A 25,251-nucleotide genomic window follows, 5' to 3' on the forward strand; every position below is an offset into this window, starting at 1 on the left:
TCTCAGCGTAGCAAAGATGTCCTCTGGGGAGCCTCTCCACCTGTAGTAATCATCTCCTTCAGGTGGAGATGTGTGTGTTTATGCACAGAAAAGCATGCGCTGTGTTGGTGTAATTGTGGTTTTCTGCGCCAACCGTAAGATGCTCAGGTTGGAAAATGAAAAGTAATGAGACGATGTGCGTGCTGGGTCGGGAACTTTCACACATCATCACTGGATTTTGGTCTCACCTGGGAGATTTTCAGAATCCATAAATGTTTTTTTTCTTCTTATTGGCTCCTGCTGGAGCTGGGTAATTAGGTAAAGTGTTGCATTTCATTTAAAAAGTGCTCTCCACCACTGAGTGGATTAGACACGTGTCTGTTTATTAATGAGTCTCTCCTCCCTTTGATTCCTTTGCATTTGGAGATGAGCTGAAACCCCAGTTTCCTCCTGATTCCTCACATGCAGATCAGCTCTCTGCAGCCTTTAAGGCATCAAAACGTGAACAAATGAGACAGTCGGTGAGTGACTGAAGTCCTTCTGCTGGCCGCACTGATAGTGAAACTCCAAAAGCATTAGCCTCCTCAGTTAGAAATGCCATCTTATTAACACATAGCACGGCACACTTCATCATATTGTCTCGAGAAGGCAATTGTAAGGAAGGGGCAATTAGGACGGCGAAGCTGTGAGGTTGCCATTATTTTAGAATTTAATGACCATGCAATACGGCGCTAGATGTAGAAATGAGGGCTACAATACTACAATTATGCATAATCTGGCAGATCTTAGCGCACCCCCCACACTCCTCTTCCTTGTGCCTTGAATAAATTTGCATGGAAATGCACCTCTGCCTAATTTATTCAGAAGAATTAGAATATACATTACAAATATTTCCACGGACGACACCGGCAACATGCAGTTAGGAATTTAATGACTTATTTTTTTGTTTTTGTGCTTATGGATCAGGTCAGGGACAGCCATCCTTGGCTGCTTTCCCCCCAGGAAACAGATAAATAAATAAGCACAGATATTTACATGTATTTTGATATTTATACCACACACACACACACACACACACACACACACACACACACACACTTTCATGCTGCTGTTCTATTCTTGAGGAAAAGAAAGCTTTCCGGCTCATAACTTCAGGAACATTAAGGAGGGAAACGTGTACACGTGGGCATGTGTGCTCATAGACTATAAAACTAAAGTGTGTGTGTGTGTGTGTGTGTCACTCAGGAGTGGCAGGATGCATGATACTGGACACAACCCAAAAGCAGGGATTATTGACATAGATGCTCCACCATTAATACGCTGCCGTATCCTTTGTGTTCGGGGTCGCCAATGCTGCAGTTAACTATAACTTGTCAAGGCTGCTCCAGCCGCACAATGCGCACCTCATGCATCTCCTGTCAGCAGGCATAATTCCTGGATGCCGGTGCGCCGCTGATTTCTGCATAAGTGATGCGAGCCTTCGAGTAGAGTTAGGAGCACGGGTCTTTTGCCACTGAGAGATGTTCATCATTCTTGATCTAGCTCTGTCAAGACCTGGTGTTTTAGTGCCTCTCACGATTAGGCAGAATTGACAGGCCAAGAAGGCAGTGAATAGCAAAAATGTGAGGAACTAAGGGGGTGTGGTGCAGGCTGCAGGGTGAAGTGGAGTGTGGCCGCCATTTAATCTGCAATTTATCAGTTTAGGCTGCACCATGTAACATCAGGGAGATTACATTCCAGAGAGAAGGAGTTCTATCTCTCCATCCCCTCCTCCTCTTCGTCTATCCTTCTCTCACATGCCTCCTAATGCTGCCTGACAGCCAAGTGTGGACTACAAAGGGAGGCCTGTCTTCATCGTCACCATTATTGTTTCTGAAACCCTTAATTAATATATAGCATCTGCAGTGACAGAAAGATGCACAGAAGAGTCTGACTGCTGCATCTTTTATAGATGTCATAAAGACCATCTTCAGCCATATTTAACAAGAAAACACACACACACACATGTGCATTAAACACACTCTGCCAGTAAAGCTCATGACCTCTGACAACACCAATCACTTTGGGCCAATAAATGCTTAATTGCCATTTTTCCATTGGAGTGCTTTATTGACGTCATCTCAGAAGTGATTAATATGAACTGTTAACTAGCTGTTGCATTTAGCTGGCTGGCCTTTTGAAAACTATTGCTTTCATCAAATGCATTTCAGCAGCTTTACATTTACACAAACATCCAGTTTTTGTTGTTTTTTTTTTTTTTTTTTGCCCTCCTGCGCACTCTGAGGGACTTTACAGGACCATTAACACGATCACTACCTCTTTTAATAAACATAGGTGAGAAGACACCAGCAGAAAGAAAGCACAGAGCTCTGCTTTGTCTTTTTTTAATCTCTCGGTCTGGAAGGGCAGAAACAGAAATGTGAAGACATGGCTTACAGGAAGGAAACCCGTGGCAGGCTGATATTAAAATGGTTCAGGAGTCAAGTAGAACAAGTCAAGCAGCTTGAGGGCAAACAAAAGAGAGAGGAGGAGGAGGAAAAGAACAGGTCATTCTTAAAAGCTAATGGACTGTCAGTGGTCACATTGTAATATATCAAATAATGTAAAACGTGTTTTCTTCATGGTTAGATCGAGCTATTAGTCTTTGACCTTTCATCGTTTTGCTGATTAAAACAATAAAAACATTCTGACCAAATGGAAGCAGCACACTTTTATAAATGCTAACCAATAGGTGAGTTTTGGCATCTTTGTTCTTCTAAAACATGGTTTTACATGTTTTGTCTGTGAATGCGTCTGCCCATCCGCTGCTGCCATTGCTCGTCTGCAGCACTGCAGATCACAGCAGCATCCACCAGATGGACTCCAGGATGGGTACCAGAATATGCACGGCTCTTATGAAGCAAATTTCTGTCTAAACATTCAAAAGTAACAACCAAATGTGAATTCTGATGTTTGCCTTTAACAAATGAATTTGCTGTTTTGTATGTTTAGCTTTGACGGAATCAGCATGCTCATGAGAACTCTGTTAGGCATCGTCTGCATCCTCGGGACGATGTTCTCCACATACCGGACGTTAGACCTCCCGGACGCACTTATCTGCACAGCCTCTCTGCAGCGACGGGGAGCTTGATCCTTTCTGAAAGGGGAACTGAACTCTCACAAGATGAAGACATGCCATCTTCTGCTTACTTGATGCCAATGATAGGACAGCTCACTTGTGGAGCGGGCATGCTGCCAGCCGGCTCTCCCCAGGTCTTGAGCGCCATCTCTGAACAGGGGCCAGCGACACAGATGCCCCCCCCCCATCCTCCCATCACCTGTTAGAATAATCGAAGTGGGTCACAGAAGGATGCTGCCCTTACAGTGGGTGGGGCGGGGTGAGCTGATGCATGTCTGAGAGGGAGTTCTGGAATTTGTCGGGGCAATGGCCAGAGCGGAGCCCTGAAATCCACCCGGGTGACACAGATTATTAGCATCAGCAGCAGATCCTCAGCCCGGATTATTTTCACAATGAGGGCCGTGCCAGGCAAAGACACCACAGCTTGTCCAGCTGCAGGGAAAGGCGCTGCACGCCAACACACTTCTGACTGAACATTCAAATCAGCGTAAACAAGACGGGCAGTTCTTAAGGCAACAAAGCATGTTTGAACATAAACAAGATTATTGATTTACATGCATTCAGACACATTTCTTCCCTTTGGGGGATTTAAAGAAAATGTTGCTCCCAATCAACACTTTCACCTAACCATTTTGCCTAATTGCGACCTGCATTTTCAATCAGAGAAGGAGTTTGCTGTCGAATTTATGAAAACGCACAAAAGAGGCCCGTGTTAGTCGTATAGGCTACACCTGCACTTGTCAAGGTACTCAAACGCCGGGTAATTGGCTGTTGATTGCTGCCATTAACATGTGACGGCTAAGTGCATCTAATTCCTGTTCCATTTCCAGGTTTAGTTTAATGTCACCACCCACTCTCTCTCTCTCAGAGGTGATTAGCCGAGGCTGTGAGAATTGTTCCTTTTCTAATGATATAAGCAAAATATAAGGAAGGAGAGGAAGACACAGAACCCCTGTAATTGGCACTCTTAACTCACTGATGAGTGTAAAGCTATTTATTCCTAACGTTTTAGCTTTTCTTTATATAAATCAACATGGTGGGGTGTCATTTCCATGTTACCTCTGCCACGTCCATTTAATGAAATGCAGCCATGGTGTTATTTGTTGCGAGGCACACATCTCCTTTTTACCCTTTGTCTCTGCAGTTTAGATAGAAGAGCGGTGCTCACGTTTTACTATCTGCATCTCTTTCAGAATCAGCACCTCTGGGCACGGAGACTTGGGATCTCGGAGTTTTAATCTTCTCATCTGTCTCCGTCCTTGCGGCGGTTTCATTTAAGTTTTAATATGTGTATTTGACATTTTGTTCATTTAGGCTCACCCTCTCTTCTCTGTACCCCCACGTTTAATTTAATTGACATGCTGCTTTGCTGCCTTGTGTTGTTTTTGTCCTGAGAGGAGATTTGCCCCCCCCCCCAACCACAGGTTAGTCCAGCAGGAGGATGGAGCTGTTCACAGTTAGATATGTGCAACAAAGGGGGTGGGGTGGGGGTGGGGGTGGGGGGTCAGTTTGGGAGCTGATTTACACACAAGGGCAAAATGTCTTGAGAATTTCTGCAAAACAGAAAACAGTTTTGTTTTATTTTGGATAACTTTGGGGGGGGGGGGGGGGGGGGAATAATAACTAATATTTTCTACTAAAAAAAAAAGTTATAATTTAAAATATTAATTTAGACACTTCCAGACAGCAGATTCAGGTTTTCAGTGTCAAGTCGTCGAGCTGCAGTTCTTTGTCTGCTCGCAGATCAATGTGCTCACCGTCCTCAGAAATGGTGCGTCTGCCATCTGCAGGCCACTAACGGTATAACACCTGATGCCTGGATTTCACAATAAAAGCATGATACTGCCGCTTGTGCATTTATATTTTTGTAGTCCGGATGTTGAGTGGCATTAAAAACATTTAAACCAAAAATAAAAACATCAACAACAGAGCTTTCATTTCTTACGCCAGCGTCATCACTTCCCCTTTGTCCGTTTATCTTTTGGGTTTTGTTTACAGAAACACTTTAAATGTGAATTAAAAAAAAAACTATAACCTGACAGAATACAGCTAAACTTATTTTTAATATCAGTGTTTGAACTACAGTTTAACCTGATGTTGCTTTGACAGTAGTAGCTCAGGAAATAGAACAGGTTGTCTAGTAATAGGAAGGTTGCAGGTTCGATCCTGGCTCCAACCATGCTGCTGTAGTGTTCCTTGGGCAAGACACGCAACCTGCCTTGCCTGCTGGTGGTGGTCAGAGGGACCGGTGGCGCCTGTGTTGGGCAGGCCTCGCCTCTGTCGGTGTACCTCAGGGCAGCTGCGGCTATAGCTCATCATCACCAGCACATGAATGGGTGAATGAATGTGTTGTGAAGTGCCTTGGGGGGTTGTGGAAACCTAAGATTCATCATTAAATTAAACAAATAAGCTGTGTTCATTATATAAAACATGCAGGAAACGTGCTGAAACCAGACTACAGCACCAGCTATGTCAGCTCAAGTCCCAACAGAGCCGCCCACCGGTCTGAAGTTACAAATGGAATATTCTAGGGGCGATAGGGTCTGGATGGCCTTTAACCCTGTAAAGGCTCCTTTTAGAACATACTGGCTCAAGAACATGACGAAAATTAAGTAAAAAAAATCCCATTTAAAAAAAACATTTCTGCGAACCACACCTTGAACAAACTTAAAGATTTGTTTGCTAATAAGCTTTTAAAATTCACAAAGTTTAACGGTCACAGTTTCATTTTGTTAGCTTTGCAGTTCCAACAGGAACTGAGGTATTTGCAGGCACCATGAGATCATAGGGGAGGGCATTATTCCCGACAGCCAGGAAGTACCACACCAACATGCATCAGCCCCGCTGGACTGATCATCTGTTATCCCGCAGCCATCTGGGTGAGACCCCAGGCCTGCTTCAAGGAGCAGAATAGCATCAGTATATAACAGCAAAGTTTAAAAAGAAAAATGATGTATCAGCCTCACCAGTAGCAATCAACTCCCACTACGAGGAATTAACCAGAAACTTAAATCAAAGCTGAGCTCAAATGTTTTAGGTGCCACAAAATCTAAAGAACCAATCTGCCCCATCAACGAATGCAACTAATTACCTTCATATTAATATCTGAATTTAAATTAACCATTGAGAGATATCATCAGAAAACACAACGCACCCCATGAAGTTTATGATGAAAAAATAAGGAGTAATAAAGAAGGTAATCAGTGAGGAAGGCTTTAGAGGAGAGGATATCTCCAGTTACAATCCACTGAAACACTCGTCAGCAGTAATGAAATGCTGGCGGAGAGGATCCGATTTGTGGCTTTTAGATTGGATGATGCTGCTCCACTGCCCCCAGTAACAATTAGATTCTATGCATTCTGATTTTATTTCACAAACATCTTCTCTGTTATGGGAACCGTGGCTAGATATACCTGCAAACGTCTCGAGAAGTCCCACAATGCCTACAAGAAACTGCCTCCATGCACAATTAAGTCTTGAAAATGCATCTAAAATGCAGCAAAAGGAAAAGAGAGAAAAATGTCTGCTTCTTTTATTGTTTTTAAAGAATTACATAATGCATTAATCACAGTAAAGACAAACCGGCTTCCCCCAGATGTCAGAGTTGTGCAAGCTTACAAATAATTTTAAATCAGATGAAAGATGACGTGTTTTTCCTGATATTCATAATTTCTGACAGTCTTTTACTCCAATACCACAGGGAGCAGAGCATTCAACGTCTGAACAAACCATTTATCCTGTTTCGCTGCATTCAGAAATGGCTGTTTTGGGTGTAACCATTTGGTGCTTTTTCGAATGCTTGAAGTCAATCATAACCATAGCGATTGGATATCGAAGGACATGACGACAGACAAGCCAGGCCCAAGTAATTTGATCAGATTTGCACCGTGAATATATTCCCAATTAACGTGACATCACATAAACCTAATTAGTACAGAAGCAACCTGCAGCTCGAGTTTCCGGAGCGTTATCTCATCGAATGGATTACACCGACTCGGACACTTCCTCGTGTGCTAGACGGATTTCAACTAAATAAAAGCATTTATGATGTAACCCATTAAAGTGACCATTCATCAACTTTACAGAGCAAAAACAAGGATCCTTGCATCGTTCAAAATGACTTTAATCACAGCAGTCGTGTTGAATAATAAAGGCCCAGAAGTCGGGCTGTGTCAAAATCGCTGCTCCCTGTTTAATGAATCCATTTTGTGCAAAATACACCGAGTTCTGATATGCGAGAATCACAGACCCAACGAGAAGCTTCGCATCCTCCTGCAGGTTTCAATTACAGGCCTGCGGCACAAACTAATTCCATCTACAGCTCATCATGACTGAGAATGTACAGACCATTCAATGACTTCATGCAAGAGGATGCAGAGGGTCAACACACACACACACACACACACACACACACACACACACACACACACACACACACACACACACACACACACACACACACACACACACAGAGTCAGTAACAAGTCAATAGTGTTGAGTATTTGGACTTCTATTTCACTGTGTTGTGCTGTCTGGTCATTAGCTGTGAAACTTTATTTTAAACTATTTACCACATGTGGCACAAAAAATAATTAAGCAGGTAATTGAAACAAGAATAAAGTTTTAAGTCATTTCTGGATAATTAAAGACATGCTTTAACTACAAGTGGAATAAATATAAAAACATTTCACAGCACGCCACACCAGGGAGGAGAAATGGGAATATAAGCGCACATAAATACAAGTCCCTTTCTTGAACTCATACAGAGGTAGAGAGCCGAAATTATTTCCTAGTCTGCTGATGAGACAAGTGGCATCTCACACAACTATCGGGTCATTAACTAAGGCTTGTTTTTATATAAAGGGCAATGAGACCACAAGCACCACAGTAGGTCAAAATTCTACTTTTTATACTTCAATCTCTGTTTAGCATTTTTTTTTTCTTGCCAGTGTAGACACCATTCAGTACTGTTTTTAATGAATGCAGGACTGGTACCGACATCGGGCTCACTGGCTACAGCTCTGAGGTAGGATGTAAAAAAAAAAGAAAGATGAGCGATAACATGAGGGGTTTGTTCCAGCTCTGGTGGATTATAAGGTCTGAGAAGAAATGTGGTGATGCCCCTGGTCCAGCAGCTGGCCCCTAAAGGTTTCTCAGGAAGATTTGGCGGGCCTACTGGAGTGTGTGTGTGTGTGTGTGTGCGGTGGGGTAGAAGTGTTTATCTTAGTATAATCTAGAGAAACAAACTCAAAAATAACTACCTGTACAGCACGCCCCTCATTAAAGGCACAAATTTCATTAAATGCCACTACCGTGTGCACGAGTTGACCCTGTACATCTTCACGACTCAGTACTCCCCCCAACCTAAGAACTACTTAAAACTAAGGTGCCTTCTGAACTCAAGCGAGGTTATGCTGACTCATGTTGAATGAGTACGATGTGCAGTTTCACTTCTTGAAAACAAAATCTTAGATGAAGCATTAAATAGAATGACAGAAATAACTATATTTTATTCCATGTATGTCTGTCTGCAGAGCCTTTGAGTTCAGATAGGTGAATGTTCGGTTTGCAAAAGAAGCTGCCTAGCTGTAGATACACTATTTAAACATAATGTCTCAAAATTTATCTCAGTGTGCACGTCACCAATTCCCATTAGAAGTTACGATTGAAAATCCCTGTGTGAAAATGTGTTTAATACATTTATTTAGAGGCCACGCCTTTAACTCGCCTAACTCATGTGGAAACGGGAAAATATACAGCTAACACCATTAACGAAGTCTGGTCCCTTTGTGTAAGAGCAAATTCTACACTAATTTCATCATAATATTGGCAATATATATATATATATCTATATCTATCTATATATAGATCTATATTTATTTATAGATCTTATATATATATATATATATATATATATATATATATATATATATATATATAGATCTATATATATATATCTGTATCTAGATATAGATATATATATATATATATACATATATATATATATATATATATATATATATATATATATATATATATATATATATATATATATATATATATATATAGATAGATAGATAGATAAGAGGCCAAGAGAGACCGGCAAAATAAAAAGTAGAAAATAAAAAATAGATCAATTCAGATTTAGCGTTGATATGTTGCCAATTCTCCCCCAAACCTGGATTTGCCCACATAAGTACTGTAATATATATTTTTGTGTGTTTTTTTCTGCATCTCTGGCTATGTACAAGCTATACAAATCACGAGCAGGCTGAGAGCCAGCTCTTCTGAGCTGTGCAGAGGGAGCAGTTGGTTGGGAAGCCTCCCAGTCTCCCGGCTCCTTCCCCCGCAGTCTGCCCATACAGGTGGCTGTTCTGCTTCACTTGCGATCGTCGATGGTCTTAATGAATTCCACCGCCGCGGTGAACTGCATCCACCAATAGCACTCCTCCCCACTCAGCCGGCTGGCGTAGAAATTATTGATGTACTGAACGGTGGACAGCAGGCAGGGCGGGTTTGCCTGGAGGGGAGGAGATGTGGGGATGGGCGACCATTAGGAGCTCAAAGATGCTCACGCAACAGCGTGCAGATTAAAATCATAAATATGAGAGAAAAAAATGCATACACATATATACAGGTTAAAAGAGAGCAGATTTTATGGTGCAGTAAAATCTCAGCTATAATTTCCAGATTGCAGTAGATTTAATTTTTTTTTGACACGAACAAAAACTAAAAGCATAAAATCCTCTCAAAAATTAAACAGTTAAAGAAATTATATCTGATCCTGCTCAATGTGAGTCAGAACAGAGTGGGACTAAAACTCACCCTTATGAGGACAAAGACAAGAACAGGGACAAAGTCATCTGCTCCTGGCACCGAGTCTTCGTTGGCTAAACTGAGAAGATTCATGATGGTGGAACACATTCGTAGAATACACTGGACTTTGTCTCGCGGGGTCTTGTAAGCGTTGATGCTCCTAATCTCAGACTGAGCAGAAGGCCATGGAGCTTCCTTCAGGTAGACCTACAACCACGAGAGTTAGACTGCACTTTACTACCAGTTCAGTCATTTCTATGAATGCACAAAGGTTTAATGCTAATACCTCTGGGATTTGAAGAGCTTTGTGGTTTGCTGTGACAACTTTTGAGAGCCGATGGATGTGTTCATAGAAAAGCCTGTTCATGATTAAAAAAACACTCAGTTTTAAACAACATTAACATGAAATTGTCTCAGTTTAATCAGCAGTTTCACTTGAAGTGATTTTACAGCCATTTTGAAATAAATAATAACATGAGAATGACTATTTTACTCGTGGCTTCAAAAAGCAAAGCCTTCATTTGAATAAATAAATACATATATATATATATATATATCACACACACACACACACACACACACACACACACTTACACACGTTCTCCAAGACTGGTGAACTAACAGCTCGTCCAACTCCTGCTCCCTCCACCACTCACTAGTGGAGTAAACCCTTACATACTTAAAACGTTTGCACTGTAGGACCTTTCCCTTAACATACCCTCTTCCAGTTGAGACGCTTGGCCTTTGTGTTTGGATGTGCTGATTCACATCCCGGCTGCTTCACACTCAGCTTGAGAAGCTTGATGAAGCAAAGAATACCACTTCATCTGCACCTCCACTCCACAGCCACATCTAGAAAATCTGTCCATAAGAGTTCTAAACAGAACCAGTAATGAATGGCAGCCCTTTGAGGAGTCCCCCCTCACCAGGAACTGGTGTCTAGACTGAACACTTGCATTACTTTGTTACAATGACTGAATGGTCCTTGACAAGGGGCCATCCACCAAATACTCCTGCATAGGAGGCCTATGGACAGGAGGGAAAAGGACATAAGCCTTCTTCAGGGAAACAAAATAAATAAATAAATAAATAAACAAGTGGACTGCTCCTCCCAGCATCCAAGGAAGAGGAACACGATTTTCCTTGGCTCCAAAGTCGAGACAAAAACCACATTTGTCTTCTATTAACTGGACCTTCCTCTCTACTACGTAGGAGTGAACCTAGCCCAGGTGGCTGAAGAGTGTGTTCCTATGTGAGCCCCTCCATTTGGTGAAACCCCAATAACCGTGCAATGTTGCTGAGGCACGTCAGTCATGACAGTCGTACAACATCCAAATCTTTGGTGCCATCTAGACGTGAGACTACCTCAGCAACTCCTGCTCCGTCCATCCTCAGTTTTACCAGCTGTAGTTCCTCACTGGAAGAACTGTTGGTGGGATTTCTTCCACCACCCGACTTTATTCCCAGCTGAAGTCAACATCCCCACAGTAAACAGAGTGAGTGAGCTGACAGCTCTGCTCTTTTCACCAGCATCGTAAACATGGCCGTAGGTGCAACAACTACAGAGTCGATCATCAACCTGCACCAAGGCTGTCTAGGTGCCAAATATACCAATGGGCATCCTCACATTCAAACATGGTGTTCTGGTCAAACTAGGGCTGGCCAATGTTAAGGAAATTTTATGTTCATTAATTCTTGACCTTTGACCCAATCAACTGAACGTAATATGTATTGCTCTATGCCTCTTTGCATGCCCACTTATTCAGACACACCCACACAAGCCTCACACACAAGCCTCTCTCTCACACACACACACACACACACACACACACACACACACACACACACACACACACACACACACACACACACACACACACACACACATTCTTGACTTCCCACACACACACTCTCACTTTCATTCCTTTCTTATCTCTTGGTATAAATAAACTCTGTGGCCAGATGTTCAGGGCATTTGGCAACATTCATGTCCCTTTAAGAAGCTGTACCACATGTGACAGCCCCATCTAATGGACAACTGTTGTTTCTGCACATACCTGTAGTTATCGTTCATTTATCGTTATCGAGGCAAACTCCTCAATATATTGTGATATTGATTTTAGGCCATATCACCCCGCCCTAGGCCAAACTGATTTACACAGAAGTCCAGTAACAAAAACTCTGGTCCAGATCAGGTAGGTCGTTCCTCCCACTCACCCCCCTCCAAATCATGATGTCATCGACCATGTCAAGAGTTGAAATCCCTCAGCAAAACTATAGAAAGACTATTTGGAGTGCCATCCAGCACACAACAGTCAGCAATACCAGTGTAATGGGCTCGACACACGGGAGGCGACATCGCCTCTCCTCCATTCATTTTCAATGAGACATGCGTGACAAAGCGATAATCGCGGGTCTCCCTCCTACCAAGCGAAACGCGAAAAACGTGAGTGTGAAATTTTGCGCTCGTGCACAGGCGACCCGGCGACGCAATCCCAGAAAGTTGAAACATTTTCAACTTTTCATCGCTGTCGCTCGGACGACGACCAATCAACGGAGGTTTCATTCACTGACCAATGAGCGGACAGGATGCTCCGTACACCTCCGAGCAAACATGAAGGAGAAGGTGATAATTATTATGTTTTATAAAGTAAAATCAGAAGTAAGATTTCACATAACTCTAGCAGCACCTTGTGAAACATCATATCTACCGCTTTATTAACTCTGAACCACTTAAATAACCTTAATTCCCTCCAACCTGACACAGCCAAACAAAACAACGGAAGTTTCGGTTTCGCCATGGAAAAGAACGCGTAGACGGCTTTGCCGCTGGCCGCTGCCACGGAGTGCCTCCCGTGTGTCAGGTAATAAAAGCGACAGCGACAAATTTCGTTGATCGCGGTCGTTTGTCGCCTCCCATGTGTCGAGCCCATTAAGCTTTTTATAACAATATTTGAATGAATTATCTGGAGACTGAGGCTGTTTTAGGACAGCAGCAATATACTTAGGTATTGGACCAATGTAAAATATACCGTAAATCCTCTAATACTGGCCTGTATTCAATTAACGGCCGGGTATCACATTTTGGCCGGTGTCTGAGTCGGTGGAGGTGAATAATGGCCGTTTTTTTTATTGTGGCCGGGTGGAATGTGGTAACAAGCAAGTACCACAGGGGGGCGGTTGTGTCATCCGTCTCACTTTTGATTTGCCAGTGATAGACCGCGAGGGTTAACCATGGCAGGTGCGGAGACGAAGAGGAGGCGAAAATTTGATATCAAGTTCAAAGAGAACGTGCTGATTATGCTGCAGAACACTCTGGGGAGCAGTAGCAGGGGTTGTATGAACTAGTCGACTTCACCATAGTGACTTTTTATGCCTGTCATCGACTAGTCACTGTCACGTGATAATGACCGGCAAGATGCAGTCCTCGGAAAAGACAGCAGCCTGCTGTCAGCAGGTGACGAGCTCCTGCGCGTCTGGAGGCAACGCGCTGTGCCAGAGCGTCGGTACTGACACCCGCCGTAAAACGGACATTTAACCAAATTGTGACGTTTACCGTCTTGCAATTTAACCTTCCCCTCACCCCCATCCTAACCTTAACCAGCTTACGCATACAAAGCTCTGATTGTTGATGCGCTCCATATATCTGCGTCCTGAGCACGGCCACAGTAACATTATCAAATTAGGTGTCGCCACCTCAAAAACTAATTTAACACACGATCGTTCATGTCGGCTCATTTCCTTTTATGTTTTCTGTCTTTTATTTGCGTCTGATGCTTTTCGCTGCTGTGGAGCGGGGCGCATCACCTTATCCTCCGGTGACGCACCTCACCGGTGTTGCGGCCAGCGAGCAGCGCACACTCCGCTGTTTTTGCGGTCGGTAGATCTTTTAGCACTGCAGTTCAAAGGTAACTCATAAGGTGAATATATATGAAGCCAAGTAGCAGTTTTTCTTTAGGATTGAGAGGAGATGCAGGAAGATAATAAACAGACAGGACAGAAAAATAGTCAAATAAAAACAAGTTAGTTTTTGTACCTGGTGGTTGCAACAAACAGACACCATTGAAGGTAATCAGAAGTGAGGAACGGAAAATGAAATAATTATTTTAATGTTTAGAGCAGCAGGAACTCTGAGAGGCTGCAGGCGCATCAGTGAGTTTGCAGCCGCTGCGCAGGGGGAGGGGGGAGAGGGCTGAAGCAGGAACTACCGTTGTTAAAAGAAATGTGTTTAACTTTGAAAATGTGGGCGCAATTTTAATTGTCAAAAACTCCAGCGAACCATTAGTTCATTTTGCTCAAACAGAAATTGAGGCCTGCCTCTAATACTGGCCCTCCTTCCAATAAAGGCCTGGAGCTTGATGAACTTGAGTAAAATACAGGCCCGGGCCTGTATTAGAGGATTTACGGTGTGTATATATATATATATATATATATATATATATATATATATATATATATATATATACACACGTTTTAGCAGCACATTGATTGTGAAAGACAATATCAATTAAATAAGTCAATACTATTTTTTGAACTTCAAATATAAAACAAACTCAAAACATTTTAAAAAACGGTGTGTTGGGGTCCTTCGGGTCCTTTCTTCAGTCTAGTAGTGGTGGCAGTTGGCCACACAGATGCCTATTTTTCAATATTTTTTATATTTTTGGGCTTTTAAAAATAATTTCAGCCCATAGCCGATATAGAAAAAAAAACTGTATATCGGTCAGCCTCTAAAAATGACTGACAGACTGAATGGAAACAATCTTAGTAACAGACACTGTTGGGCTTTCTTGTTCAATTTGATTTTAGGGAATACATTTTTTTATTCTCAATACAATCGATAAGAAAACAACGGTTCTTATGATGACAAATCCGACAATTTTTTTGTTTGGTAAGACAGCTACTCACTGGTCTCTGAGAATATCTCCATCCTGATTGGGGTAGAAGGCCAGCTTGAAGATGCGGTTCATAACGCTGCGCTCGATGGCCATCTGGGCATCCTGCAGCTGGTCCTCACTCGCATACTGCCAAATGGCATCACGGGCCATGGCGCCGTACAAGTAGCGAAGAAAATCCTCCACTGCTGCAGTCTTGTCATCAGCTGCCGTGCACCCCTGGAACGCTTGAGGCGAGCACAGAAACAAGATTTAAACTTAATTCTGTGTCAAGATGTTTTGATTTGCTATTGTTTATCACTTGGATATTAAATAATAAAATATTTTTTATATTAATATTTGAACTTTTATGCTGAACTCTTTAAATGTGGGTCTTGGGCGTATTGTTTAAATGTATAAAATAGCAAAACTAGCAGGTAAAAGAGACAGAAAAGGTGAAGAATCTCTGATCTGAAGGTTGGTGAGTATTTATGCTCATAGGAAATTTAGACACATGGGAGGGAAATAAAATACCTTTAATAAAGTCGAGCATCTTTGACTCCATATGTTCAAGAAGGAGCCGAACACAAACAGTGGTGAAGTAGCGATTGGCCACCACCTTGTCTCTCAGCACCCTCTGTAGGAGCCTCTCCAGGTGGGCCTGAGAGGTCTGCAGGCCCTGGCGACACCTGGTGAGGTAAGCTATGTATGGAGCCCGCTTTCTGAAAACAAAAACAACTCCTTGGTTCATGTCTTCAACTGCCAGAAAAACACAACAGAGGTGGTGAAGCAGAAGAGCTTGTACCTACAAGATGCTTCTTCATTTTAAACATTCCTGGTTTTAAAGAATTCTCAGGCTAAGATGCTAAAAATGCTACTGCACCCCAGTAAAAACACGTCAAGAGTCCCAGGGGTTCATCAAACGGCTCTTGTAGGGTACGAGGCATTCAGAGTGATGAAAGAGGAAGCATCCGAGTGTTCCGCAAGCAGCTTCCTGTCTGAAAGAGCCTTTGATGGAGGAGGGAACTAACAACAGGTCTGAAATGAAGCCAATAGACAGGCTGGATTTCCAGCTCCAGCTTGTGTTTGTATTGCTGGTGGGTAACAAACCTGTTGTTGCTTAGAAGACATTACTGAGGTTCAATACTTAAACACGGCAGTTTCTTTCTTATTTATTTTGTTGATATCTTAACAAATCCATTATACACGTATATAACTTTTTCATTTTAAATTCACATCTCACCCTCCACAGGTGGTCTCATTCTTCCAAGCTCAGGTCCTCTACCAGAGACCTGGGAGCCTGAGGGTTCTGCAGTATCTTAGCTGTTCCTAGAACTGCACTTTTCTAGACTGAGATGTCTGATGTTCTTCCTTGGATCTGCTGTAGCCACTCCTCTAGTTTGGGGTTACTGCCCTGATGACCATGGGCACCACCAATGTCTTCACTCTCCAGGCTTTCTTAAGTTCTTCTTTGAGGCCCTGGTAACTGGTAACCAGTTCTCTATCACCTTAGGGGGTGTTACCCACTTTGACCTTGAGGCTTCCAGTCCTGCACAGATGTTTCTGTACACGATGCCAGCCACTTGGTTGTGGCGTTCCATGTATGCTTTCCCTGCCAGCATCTTACACCCTGCAGTTATGTGGTGGATTGTCTCAGGGGCCTCTTTGCATAGCCTACACCTTGGGTCTTGTCTGGTGTGGTAGATCTTGGCCTCTGTTGCACTGGTGTTCAGGGCCTGTTCCTGTGCAGCCATGATGAGTGCTTCTGTGCTGTCCTTCAGACCAGCTCTTTCTAGCCATTGGTAGGATTTCTTGATATCAACCACTTTAGTTATCTGTTAGTGGTACATCCCATGGAGGGGTGTGTCCTCCCATGATGGTATTTCCAGCACCTCCTCCTCTGTTCACCATTGTCTGAGACATTCACTGAGCACATCATCTATTGGAACCTTAACCTTGATGTACTTATGGATCTTTGTTGTTTCATCCTGGGCAGTGGCTCTCACACTCACTGGTCCTCGGCCTCCTTCCTCACAGCTAGTGTACAGTCTCAGGTTGCTGGACCTGGGATGGAACTCTCCATGCATGGCTAGGAGCTTCTGTGGTCTACACTTTTTTGTTGTTTCATCTGACCCTAAGGTATCCTGGTGCCAAGAGCACATATGGACACCTTTATGTCTGAACATGGTGTTCATTATGGACAATCCATGACTGGCACAGAAGTCCAATAACAAAACACCACTCAAATTCAGATCAGGGGGGCCGTTCCTCCCAACCACACCTCTCCAGGTCTCACTGTCGGTGCCCACGTGAGGGTTAAAGGCCCCCAGTAGAACGAGGGAGTCACTGGAAAGAGCGCTCTCCAGCACCCCCTCCAAGGTCTCCAAAAAGGGTGGGTAGTCTGAACTGTAGTTTGGTGCATAAGCACAGACCACAGTCAGAACCCGTCCCCCCACACGTAGGCGGAGGGAGGCTACCCTCTCATTCACTGGGGTAAACCCCAACGTACAGGCACCAAGATGGGGGCCAACTAGTATGCCCACCTCTGCTCGGCGCCTCTCAGTGGGAGCAACTCCAGAGTGGTAGAAAGTCCAACCCCTCTCAAGGAAACTGGTTCCAGAGCCAGAGCCATGCATTGAGGGGAGTCCAACTATATCTAGTTGGAACCTCTCAACCTCATACACCAACTCAGTCTCCTTCCCCACCAGAGAGGCGACATTCCATGTGCCAAGAGCCAACTTCTGTAGCCGAGGATCAGACCGCCAAGGTCCCTGCCCTTGACTACCACCCGTCACGCACTGCACCTGATCCCTTTGGCCCCTTCTATGAGTGGTGAGCCCATGAGAAGGGAGACCCACGTTTCCTCTTCGGGCTGTGGCCGGCCGGGCTCCATGGGTCAAAGCCGAGCCACCAGGCGCTCGCCAACGTGCCCACCTCCTGGATCTGGCTCCAGAGGCGGGACCCGGTGACCCACGTCCGGGCGAGGGAACACTGTTTCCATTTATATAATTCATCATAAGAGGTCTTCGGGCTGCTCCATGTCTGATCCCTCACCTTATTATTTTTATTATTTATAATTCATTATAATTTAATGTACACAAGTGGGGTCAAGTGAAAGATTAGATTTTTTAGTTTTATTTTATATTCTGCGTTGTTATGTCAGTGCTAAACAAATATTTTCAAAGTTTGTAAATGATTTATTGCAATGCCTTGATTTTAGTGAAGTTAGTACACACCGTAGGCATAAATGTGTGTGTGTGTGTGTGTGTGTGTGTGTGTGTGTGTGTGTGTGTGTGTGTGTGTGTGTGTGTGTGTGTGTATAAATAAATAAAACACACACTGTATTGAAATCAAAAATTTAAACTACATGCTGTAAATCTGCACATTAAAAATTGTCTATATTCTACTTTTTTTTTCATATTCTGATTCCTTTATAGTCTGAAAACATGGTCAAAGATTCAAATGATAAAACTAATAATTATCACTATATGCCATAAAGCAACTCAAATCCCAGGAAACGTTTCTGGAATATAATAGTAGATATACCTATAATCATCTGCAATGGCAGCCAGCAGCTTCCTGCAGGTGCGTGCATCGAAGCGGCTGACGCAGCGCGTGGTCTCCTGGATCTGAGCGATCTGGTTCTTATCCTGGAGGTTGATGGCTTCAGCTAGCTGGACCTTCAGGAAACAGACGATCTCATTGTCTAGAGAGAAAGAGGACAATAGAATTGAACAACTGCCTGCTAACACAGATCACCTGCTGCTGCAGCTCAAAGGCACTTTGGAAGAGTGGACCACTTAACCATTTTATCCTCTTCTAGGATATGCAAGCAGTGCTGAGCAGAAAATCTAAATAAAAAGCTTTTATTTTGCACGTTTTACTTGACAAATTATTCAGCTAATGTGAATCCATGTGACCACATGAGCATTATGGCCTAATACACACCAGAGACATTTTCTTTTAACCTTGCTCAAAACTTTCAGAGGTAAGTCAGAAGCTGGAGGTTGTGCAGAATTGCTGTTTTGCTTCAGGACACTTTCAGCAGAATGGATGTTTGCCAACATCAGGGGGTATTGCACACTGGTCCCCATGGAGGGCCAATGATACCTACACTCTGGAGAACTTCTAAAACTTCTATAAAAACTACAATGTCCTGCCTTTTATGTATAATGGTTCATCACAATGACTGCTATCACAGCTTATTAGTCATTATAAAGGCATTAAGAGTCCAACAGAGGCCAGGAGTCCCACTTTTCACTGAATCAATGACTCAAAGATTCTTTATTTCTATGTAAAATAAGAGAGAAGCTGAGAAATCCACAGCTGGGTATATATGAAGAAGTAACCTTTCATATTAAATCCTCTGGCTCAGACACAGATGGGCTCTTACCCTCAGGATCCATGTGATCAGGCAGCCCGTTGCATGTGGTCGCCGATGCCATGATGGGGAGGGCCACAGAGTCTGCAGAACATAGAGCCAACCTCAGCTTCTTCTTTGCATCACTGGAAAAAACAACAAATATTTTTAACAACAGCAACGGTGTGGAAACCTTTGCAAGTAAAAATAGGAGCTTTTCCTTAATATGTTACCTGAAAGAGAACTTGGAATAATGTTGCTGTGCTGTCTGGCTGGCGGAGTCAGGAAGGTCATCTATGGAAATGTTGTGTGAGGGGTCTTCTCTAGGAGGGATGCTTTCATCAACATCTGGAGAAAAAAACAAATAATACTTTGTTTACTAAATGGCCTGTATTTGATATAGCACCTTCTAGAGTCCTGGAACCCCCCAAGGCGCTTTACAACACAATCAGTCATTCACCCATTCACACACACATTCACACACTGGTGGTGATGAGCTACAGTGTAGCCACAGCTGCCCTGGGGCGCACTGACAGAGGCGAGGCTGCCGAGCACTGGCACCACCGGTTCCTCCGACCAGCAGGCAGTGTGGGTTAAGTGTCTTGCCCAAGGACACAGCGACAGCGACAGACTTAGTTGTGCCCGAACCGGCAACCTTCCAATTACGGGGCGAGTCCTTAAAGAGCAAGTCACCCCCAAATCAACTATTTTTTTCTGATAAACTATATAAATGCGTGTCTAATCGTGCTGCAGACACGTGTAGTCAATAGTTTTGCACTTTAGTGCATTTTAGTTAAAATTTAAATTTTCTGCCTGAAACTGTCAGTGTTGTGCTGTTGTCAGGTAAAAACTCTTCTGCATTTGAATTTAAATCTGCCATCGCTATTGGCTAAGAGGTATGCTATGATGTAAACTGGTACATTATGATGTCACAGTGTCGTGAGTGTGTGTATTTGTTAGTGGCTCCACCCTCTCGGTCTGCTAGGCAACAGCATTTGTTGCATTTTTCAAACATGAAGTGGGAGTGAAGTACGCTTCTTGTAAGGGGTGACTTGCTCTTTAACTCCTGTGCCACCGTCGCCCCATAATACAATACTGTAAAAGTGTGACACGTTCATGTGTGATGGTTTAGCTTCCTGACCTTCTGGTCTCTCTTTGGGTGGGGGGTCGTTGCTCGGGCTGGTACTTTTGATGTTCCTGTACTTGTCCAGGATGTCCTCCGCTGCCTGGGCCTGGTGGCTCTGACTGGGCTCATCTGACAAACCGCCCAACAACAAACGGTGTGTTAAAATGAAAATCCCTCCTGGTGCATATGTTTTACACAAGCGAGAGTCTGCTCACCTTGTGGAACTTGCTCCTGAGGCGTTTTATCTTTATCGTGTTTGTCCTTTTTCCTAAACGCTGTGATCGGAGCTGCAGAGGGGTGACAGGTGATGACTGATGAGGGCAGCAATGATATCATCACAGGTTCATAATGTGGTTCCTGTTGCCGGCCACTTTATTACTACTTTATTTTTAATGACTTATCACTATAAAATGGAAAATAAGCAAAGTTTAAATCAAATAGGCAAAAGATAATTAAAATGGAAAATAAACCTTTGGTTTGTAGCAAAACTTCACAAAGGTACATGGTGTTTTATCCCATTTAAATAAAAATAAAATAAAATATCTGATGTTTATTCAGTTAACACTGAATAAACAGTCTACACTTCAGCAGCACATGGAAAACATAAGATGAGTCCGCTCCACGCTGAATCTGTACTATGCATACGATGAAATGGCACTGGAGCAAAGCCGAAACAGAAAAGAGGCGTTTAAAGAATGCACAGATGAAGAGCGTGACTCTGTGACTACACCATGTCACATCACAGATCTAAAGCTCTGAGGCGATATCTACAAAGCAGCGTGGCACGCCGCCGCCGGCTTCAGCGGTAAAGCTAGCTCAGCGACGACGGCGTGGGGGCATTACCTGTGACATCACTCTCAGCCGTCCAATACAGCACTGTGAGGGACACAACAGACAGGGTTGGCCTTTCAAAGCACAGGCTGCCACTCTGCATCCGACTGCATGACCACGCAGAGCAGTGAGACAAATATGACCAGAGCTACTGCGAGAGGCGTTCGTTTCACCAGAACGCAGCTTTTTGTTTCACAAACATTTGATTTTTTACTAAATAACACATCTGGGCACACCCATTCTTTCCCAGACGCATGAATAAAAAATGATTACAGAGCAGCAACAAGAAATCTTTCATCCATCAGTGCTGGTGACAGAAAGCTCCATCTAACGGCCATTAGCTGCTAACTGACAGCGCTGCTGGGAGGACTGCAGCCACACAATCTACACAGCTGAAGCTTCTCTGTGACAGATCAGCTTTAGAAAGCCTAAATAACTCTGCAGCTTGTGAAAACAACTTGACACACATCTGCAGCAACTTCCTATAACAAGAAATTATTTTCCAAATGGAATTCCATCAAAGAGCTCGTATATCATCATTCTTCTCACATCAGAAACAGGCTTAGTTTCGCTCTTTTAGTGCAACATTTCAAGTCTCTCCAACTTTAAACCAAACAAGTGCTACCAGAAGAATTACATTTCACCTGAACAAACTTCTTTCATTTCAGGAAAACAAGACACTTTCAGTGGCCAACAGTCTGCGTTCATACCTTTGGGAATAGCTGAAGAGAAAGGTTTCTTCCACCACGGTCGGTTGCGATCGGACTTCTCGTCATCACTGTCTTTCCTGTCCTCCATCTTTGACAGGGGAGAAACAACAGTAAGTCATTTATTTAAGTGAGCAGTTTGTTTAATAAAGAGGGAATGCTGTTTTAAAAACCCTCCTCTGGGTCAGTTTACATGTCTGAATAGAATAGAATAGAATAGAATAGAATAGAATAGAATAGACTTTATTGGTCCCACAGTGGGGAAGTTCACTTGTTACAGCAGCACAAACAATTAAGAAATAAATAACAAAGGTACATGTATAAACACATTTATACACATCATTTCTAAATTCAAGTCAAAGAAAAATGGTTGAATAAACATTTGACTCAAAACATTTCATTCAGAGACAAACCTTAAATATTTCTACAGATTAAACATTCACTTTAATCCTTTTGCTTTTTTTTGTTTTTGCTTTTTCAAGTGTTTTGCTTTAATAATTGTTAAATATTTCACCTACATTGAAGAAAAAAATAGTGAATTATCCATTTTGTTTTGTTGTTTCATATTATTATTCAGATTGGACTACTTTTATTTCCCACAGCTAGAAGTTTATTTTCCCTTTTGAACTGAATGCACCTTTGGAAAAGCCAATATATCTAGCTAATGTGTAAAATTAGCAACATCTCTTAGCATGAGCCGCTAAAATGTCTAAGAAACTAAACAGATCTACAGTTCAGCCCTGGGTTTACGGAGAAGATGCATGAATAAAATATTTGAGGCAGAGCAGCTGGTGTGTTACCCACTTCTGTCTGTGGTCTGTTGCTTTATTAATCTGAGCCAAATCAACAAAATTGTGTCTGTTTGTGAAGAAAAAAACACCACATTTAACGTGTTTCTTTCAAAGGTTTCCTAAGAAAAGATCTAAGAGCAGAGAGACAGCTTACAGGCCCCTACCTCTCCTTTCAGGGAGTCCTTGCTGGGTGATGAGGAGGGTCCTGAGGGAAAGGCCCCGGCAGGGTCACGCTCTTCGACTGCCACCCGCCTGTTGAGGCCGGGATCACTTGTGGGCCGGCGGCCAGGGCACACGATGTCGGAGCTGCGGCTGCGCACCAGCCTGTCGGGGAAGGAGTGGCGCTGCTTCATGTGCTCCAGCTCGCACTGGGCCAAGCAGTGAGGCGTGAACAGAGAGTGGCGTGTCTCTGGCCCCAGGGCACTGGCTTCAGGAATGGGAGGGTCAGGAGGAGGGTGATTGGGCCTGGGATAGTGCACCTTGGGCCTGACTATTGTCCCAGTGGAGGAGCCTAAGGTCAGAGGAAATGTTCACCAGGTCATTTGGGGTCAACTGTTTTTAAATTCTCACATAAAGCAAATGTTAAAGAAGTATAGTTGTTCCATTTTAGAAGTCTTCACAGTAGCTAGAAAGTAACAGTCAACAAAAGAATTAAATAAAAACCCCTCCTTAAGTGTGGGAAGAGAGCTAAAGAGAGATGTTGGTGGGAGGTGGGCCCTAGGTGTAGGTAGGCCACCTGTTCCAAGGGTAGACTCTCTCCTGAACAGCTTCCAATGGCAGACTCGTGCCATGAGCTCAGTGGGATGAGGGGACAGAGCCAAAGAGCCCGGGGTGAGGTCTCTCAACCTGTCATCCCTTCACCTTGCCATTCACATACAGGCAATATCAAACCATTCAAATATGCACCTGCACTACAAAGCAAAAGCACAGATCCCTCTCTCTAAAGAAGTTCCCTAAAGAGATCATTTATTTGAAATACTGATAGTTTACATCCTTGAGTCAGAATAACGGGTTCTGGAGCTCTTTTGGTTCGTTTTGTAAGACTCAAGCTGCTCTGTGACTCTGACTCTAGGGCAGGGATTTAATGACAGTCATTCCTAGCTCTCATTGGCTGTGAAGCATAGTGACACTGCAAATTACCTTCACCTGAGGAGAGGGGATCAAACATGGCTAGTAAGGATTCAGCCTGAGAAGGTGGAGATGTCAGATGGTGGGATCCTGCAGAAGAACAACAATCAACATCCTAATAACAGTGCTGGCAAGGAAACTATTGGTTATAACATTTAGAAAAGGAAAAAGCTGCAAAGCAGCCATTTAGTTTTCCACCTGCTGTCAAGGTGACAGCAGCAGATCGCTCTGATCAATGTGGATATGCCCAGACAGACAGCAGCATGACGGAAAGTGACACTCTCCTACCGTGGGTTGACTCCTCCCCATCTGGACTGGTCACAGAGTCCTTCCCACCAAAATCTGAGCTGCACTCTGACCGCAAGTCCTCAATCTTGTTAGGGATGTCTTCTGATGTGGCACTGATACCTTTGGAACAAAAAATGTAGTGATATGTAGACATTAAGAGGAAAAGAGCAACTCAATATCACCTCAAGAGTTAACTCAGCTTGGCAGCAGTCAAAAAACTGAATGTGCAATGGTTTTGAAACAAAAGAGGATATTATTCTCTTTAGACTGTGCTGTATGGTCTCTCTCAGGTGGGAACCCAGTGGGAACTTAAAACTGGTAACGTAAGCTCCCATGGGTTGAGGGAAAGACAGGGATAAGAAGGATCATCGGAAGCAGACTATCCATCGAGCGGATCCTGTGGGACTGTTTCCTATGAGCTGAGCCAGGAATGTCACCGCTGGCTTCTTAATCTACGGTACCACTTCACACAAATCAACACTGCTTGTCCACCTGAGCCCATGGACAGGACTACCAGCATTAACCTCTGTGTCATTCAGAAAAAAAACATTTACACTGGTGCCAGTAAGCAGGTTAACACCCCTCCCAGCAACACGAACCGCAGAGCTACAGAAAAAAAGAAAACGAGGTGCAAATGAAAATAGTTTAAATAATGACTTTCCAAAAGGGTAAACGGGGTCAAACACAAAAAGTTTCCAAGAGACAACCTCAAAGGAGCCAACGCAGTTTTCAGAGAGAAATAAAAGAAGGCCGTTGTTACCCGAGACGACGCTGAGGCCAGGTGTGCTGGGTCTAGAGCTGACCTCGCGGACCTCCGTGTCATCTGAGGTACTACCAACTCCCGAGCAGCTTTCCAGCTCCTGCAGACGTTCCTCCTGCTTCAGATCTGGAGCTTCTACAGAAGAACCCAAAACAAGAGGATGAAATTTTTTCATCAGCCCCATAAAGGCTTCAAATAATCGCAATTAGCTACAGATGGTTCCTCCAGATGAAACTCTTATGATCATTACTAAGCAAGTATATTCATGAAAGATATTCAACAAATCCAACATTATCACATCGTGTAACTGCCAATTTAAACAATAACGCTACCGTGTCCAATTCTTTGGATGCCCGATGGAGCTGTTGGGTCAAACCCAGAGGCTCCATCCTAACAGCAGTGCTCATTTGCATGCTTGTTAGTAATAATGTGTCGGTGAAGTGCTCTTCAGAGTGTAGTTTTCTGCTGCCTAG

At 43.4% G+C, this 25,251-nt stretch overlaps 1 protein-coding gene across 11 annotated transcripts in view; it reads right to left on the minus strand.

Moving 5' to 3' along the window:
• Positions 1-9,260: 9,260 nt before the first annotated feature.
• gapvd1 (GTPase activating protein and VPS9 domains 1) overlaps positions 9,261-25,251 on the minus strand; it is a 37,142-nt gene continuing 21,151 nt past the window's right edge. For 8 of the 11 annotated variants that reach the window (XM_015972171.3, XM_015972169.3, XM_054731368.2 and 5 more), the window contains 16 exons: positions 24,779-24,913; positions 24,019-24,138; positions 23,743-23,820; positions 22,767-23,113; positions 21,815-21,902; positions 21,117-21,149; positions 20,489-20,560; positions 20,289-20,402; positions 19,381-19,495; positions 19,181-19,293; positions 18,334-18,493; positions 15,322-15,509; positions 14,822-15,035; positions 10,200-10,272; positions 9,923-10,120; positions 9,261-9,617 (listed from right to left, as the gene is read on the minus strand). In XM_015972171.3, coding sequence (XP_015827657.3) covers positions 9,477-9,617; positions 9,923-10,120; positions 10,200-10,272; positions 14,822-15,035; positions 15,322-15,509; positions 18,334-18,493; positions 19,181-19,293; positions 19,381-19,495; positions 20,289-20,402; positions 20,489-20,560; positions 21,117-21,149; positions 21,815-21,902; positions 22,767-23,113; positions 23,743-23,820; positions 24,019-24,138; positions 24,779-24,913 — 2,189 coding nt within the window. In that variant the 3' untranslated portion in view covers positions 9,261-9,476. The remainder of the gene's footprint in view (positions 9,618-9,922; positions 10,121-10,199; positions 10,273-14,821; positions 15,036-15,321; positions 15,510-18,333; positions 18,494-19,180; positions 19,294-19,380; positions 19,496-20,288; positions 20,403-20,488; positions 20,561-21,116; positions 21,150-21,814; positions 21,903-22,766; positions 23,114-23,742; positions 23,821-24,018; positions 24,139-24,778; positions 24,914-25,251) is intronic. The other 3 variants (XM_054731369.2, XM_015972166.3, XM_015972165.3) reach the window with 2 other exon arrangements.

Source organism: Nothobranchius furzeri, chromosome 17 (genome assembly GCF_043380555.1).
Source record: "Nothobranchius furzeri strain GRZ-AD chromosome 17, NfurGRZ-RIMD1, whole genome shotgun sequence".
NCBI lineage: Eukaryota > Metazoa > Chordata > Actinopteri > Cyprinodontiformes > Nothobranchiidae > Nothobranchius > Nothobranchius furzeri.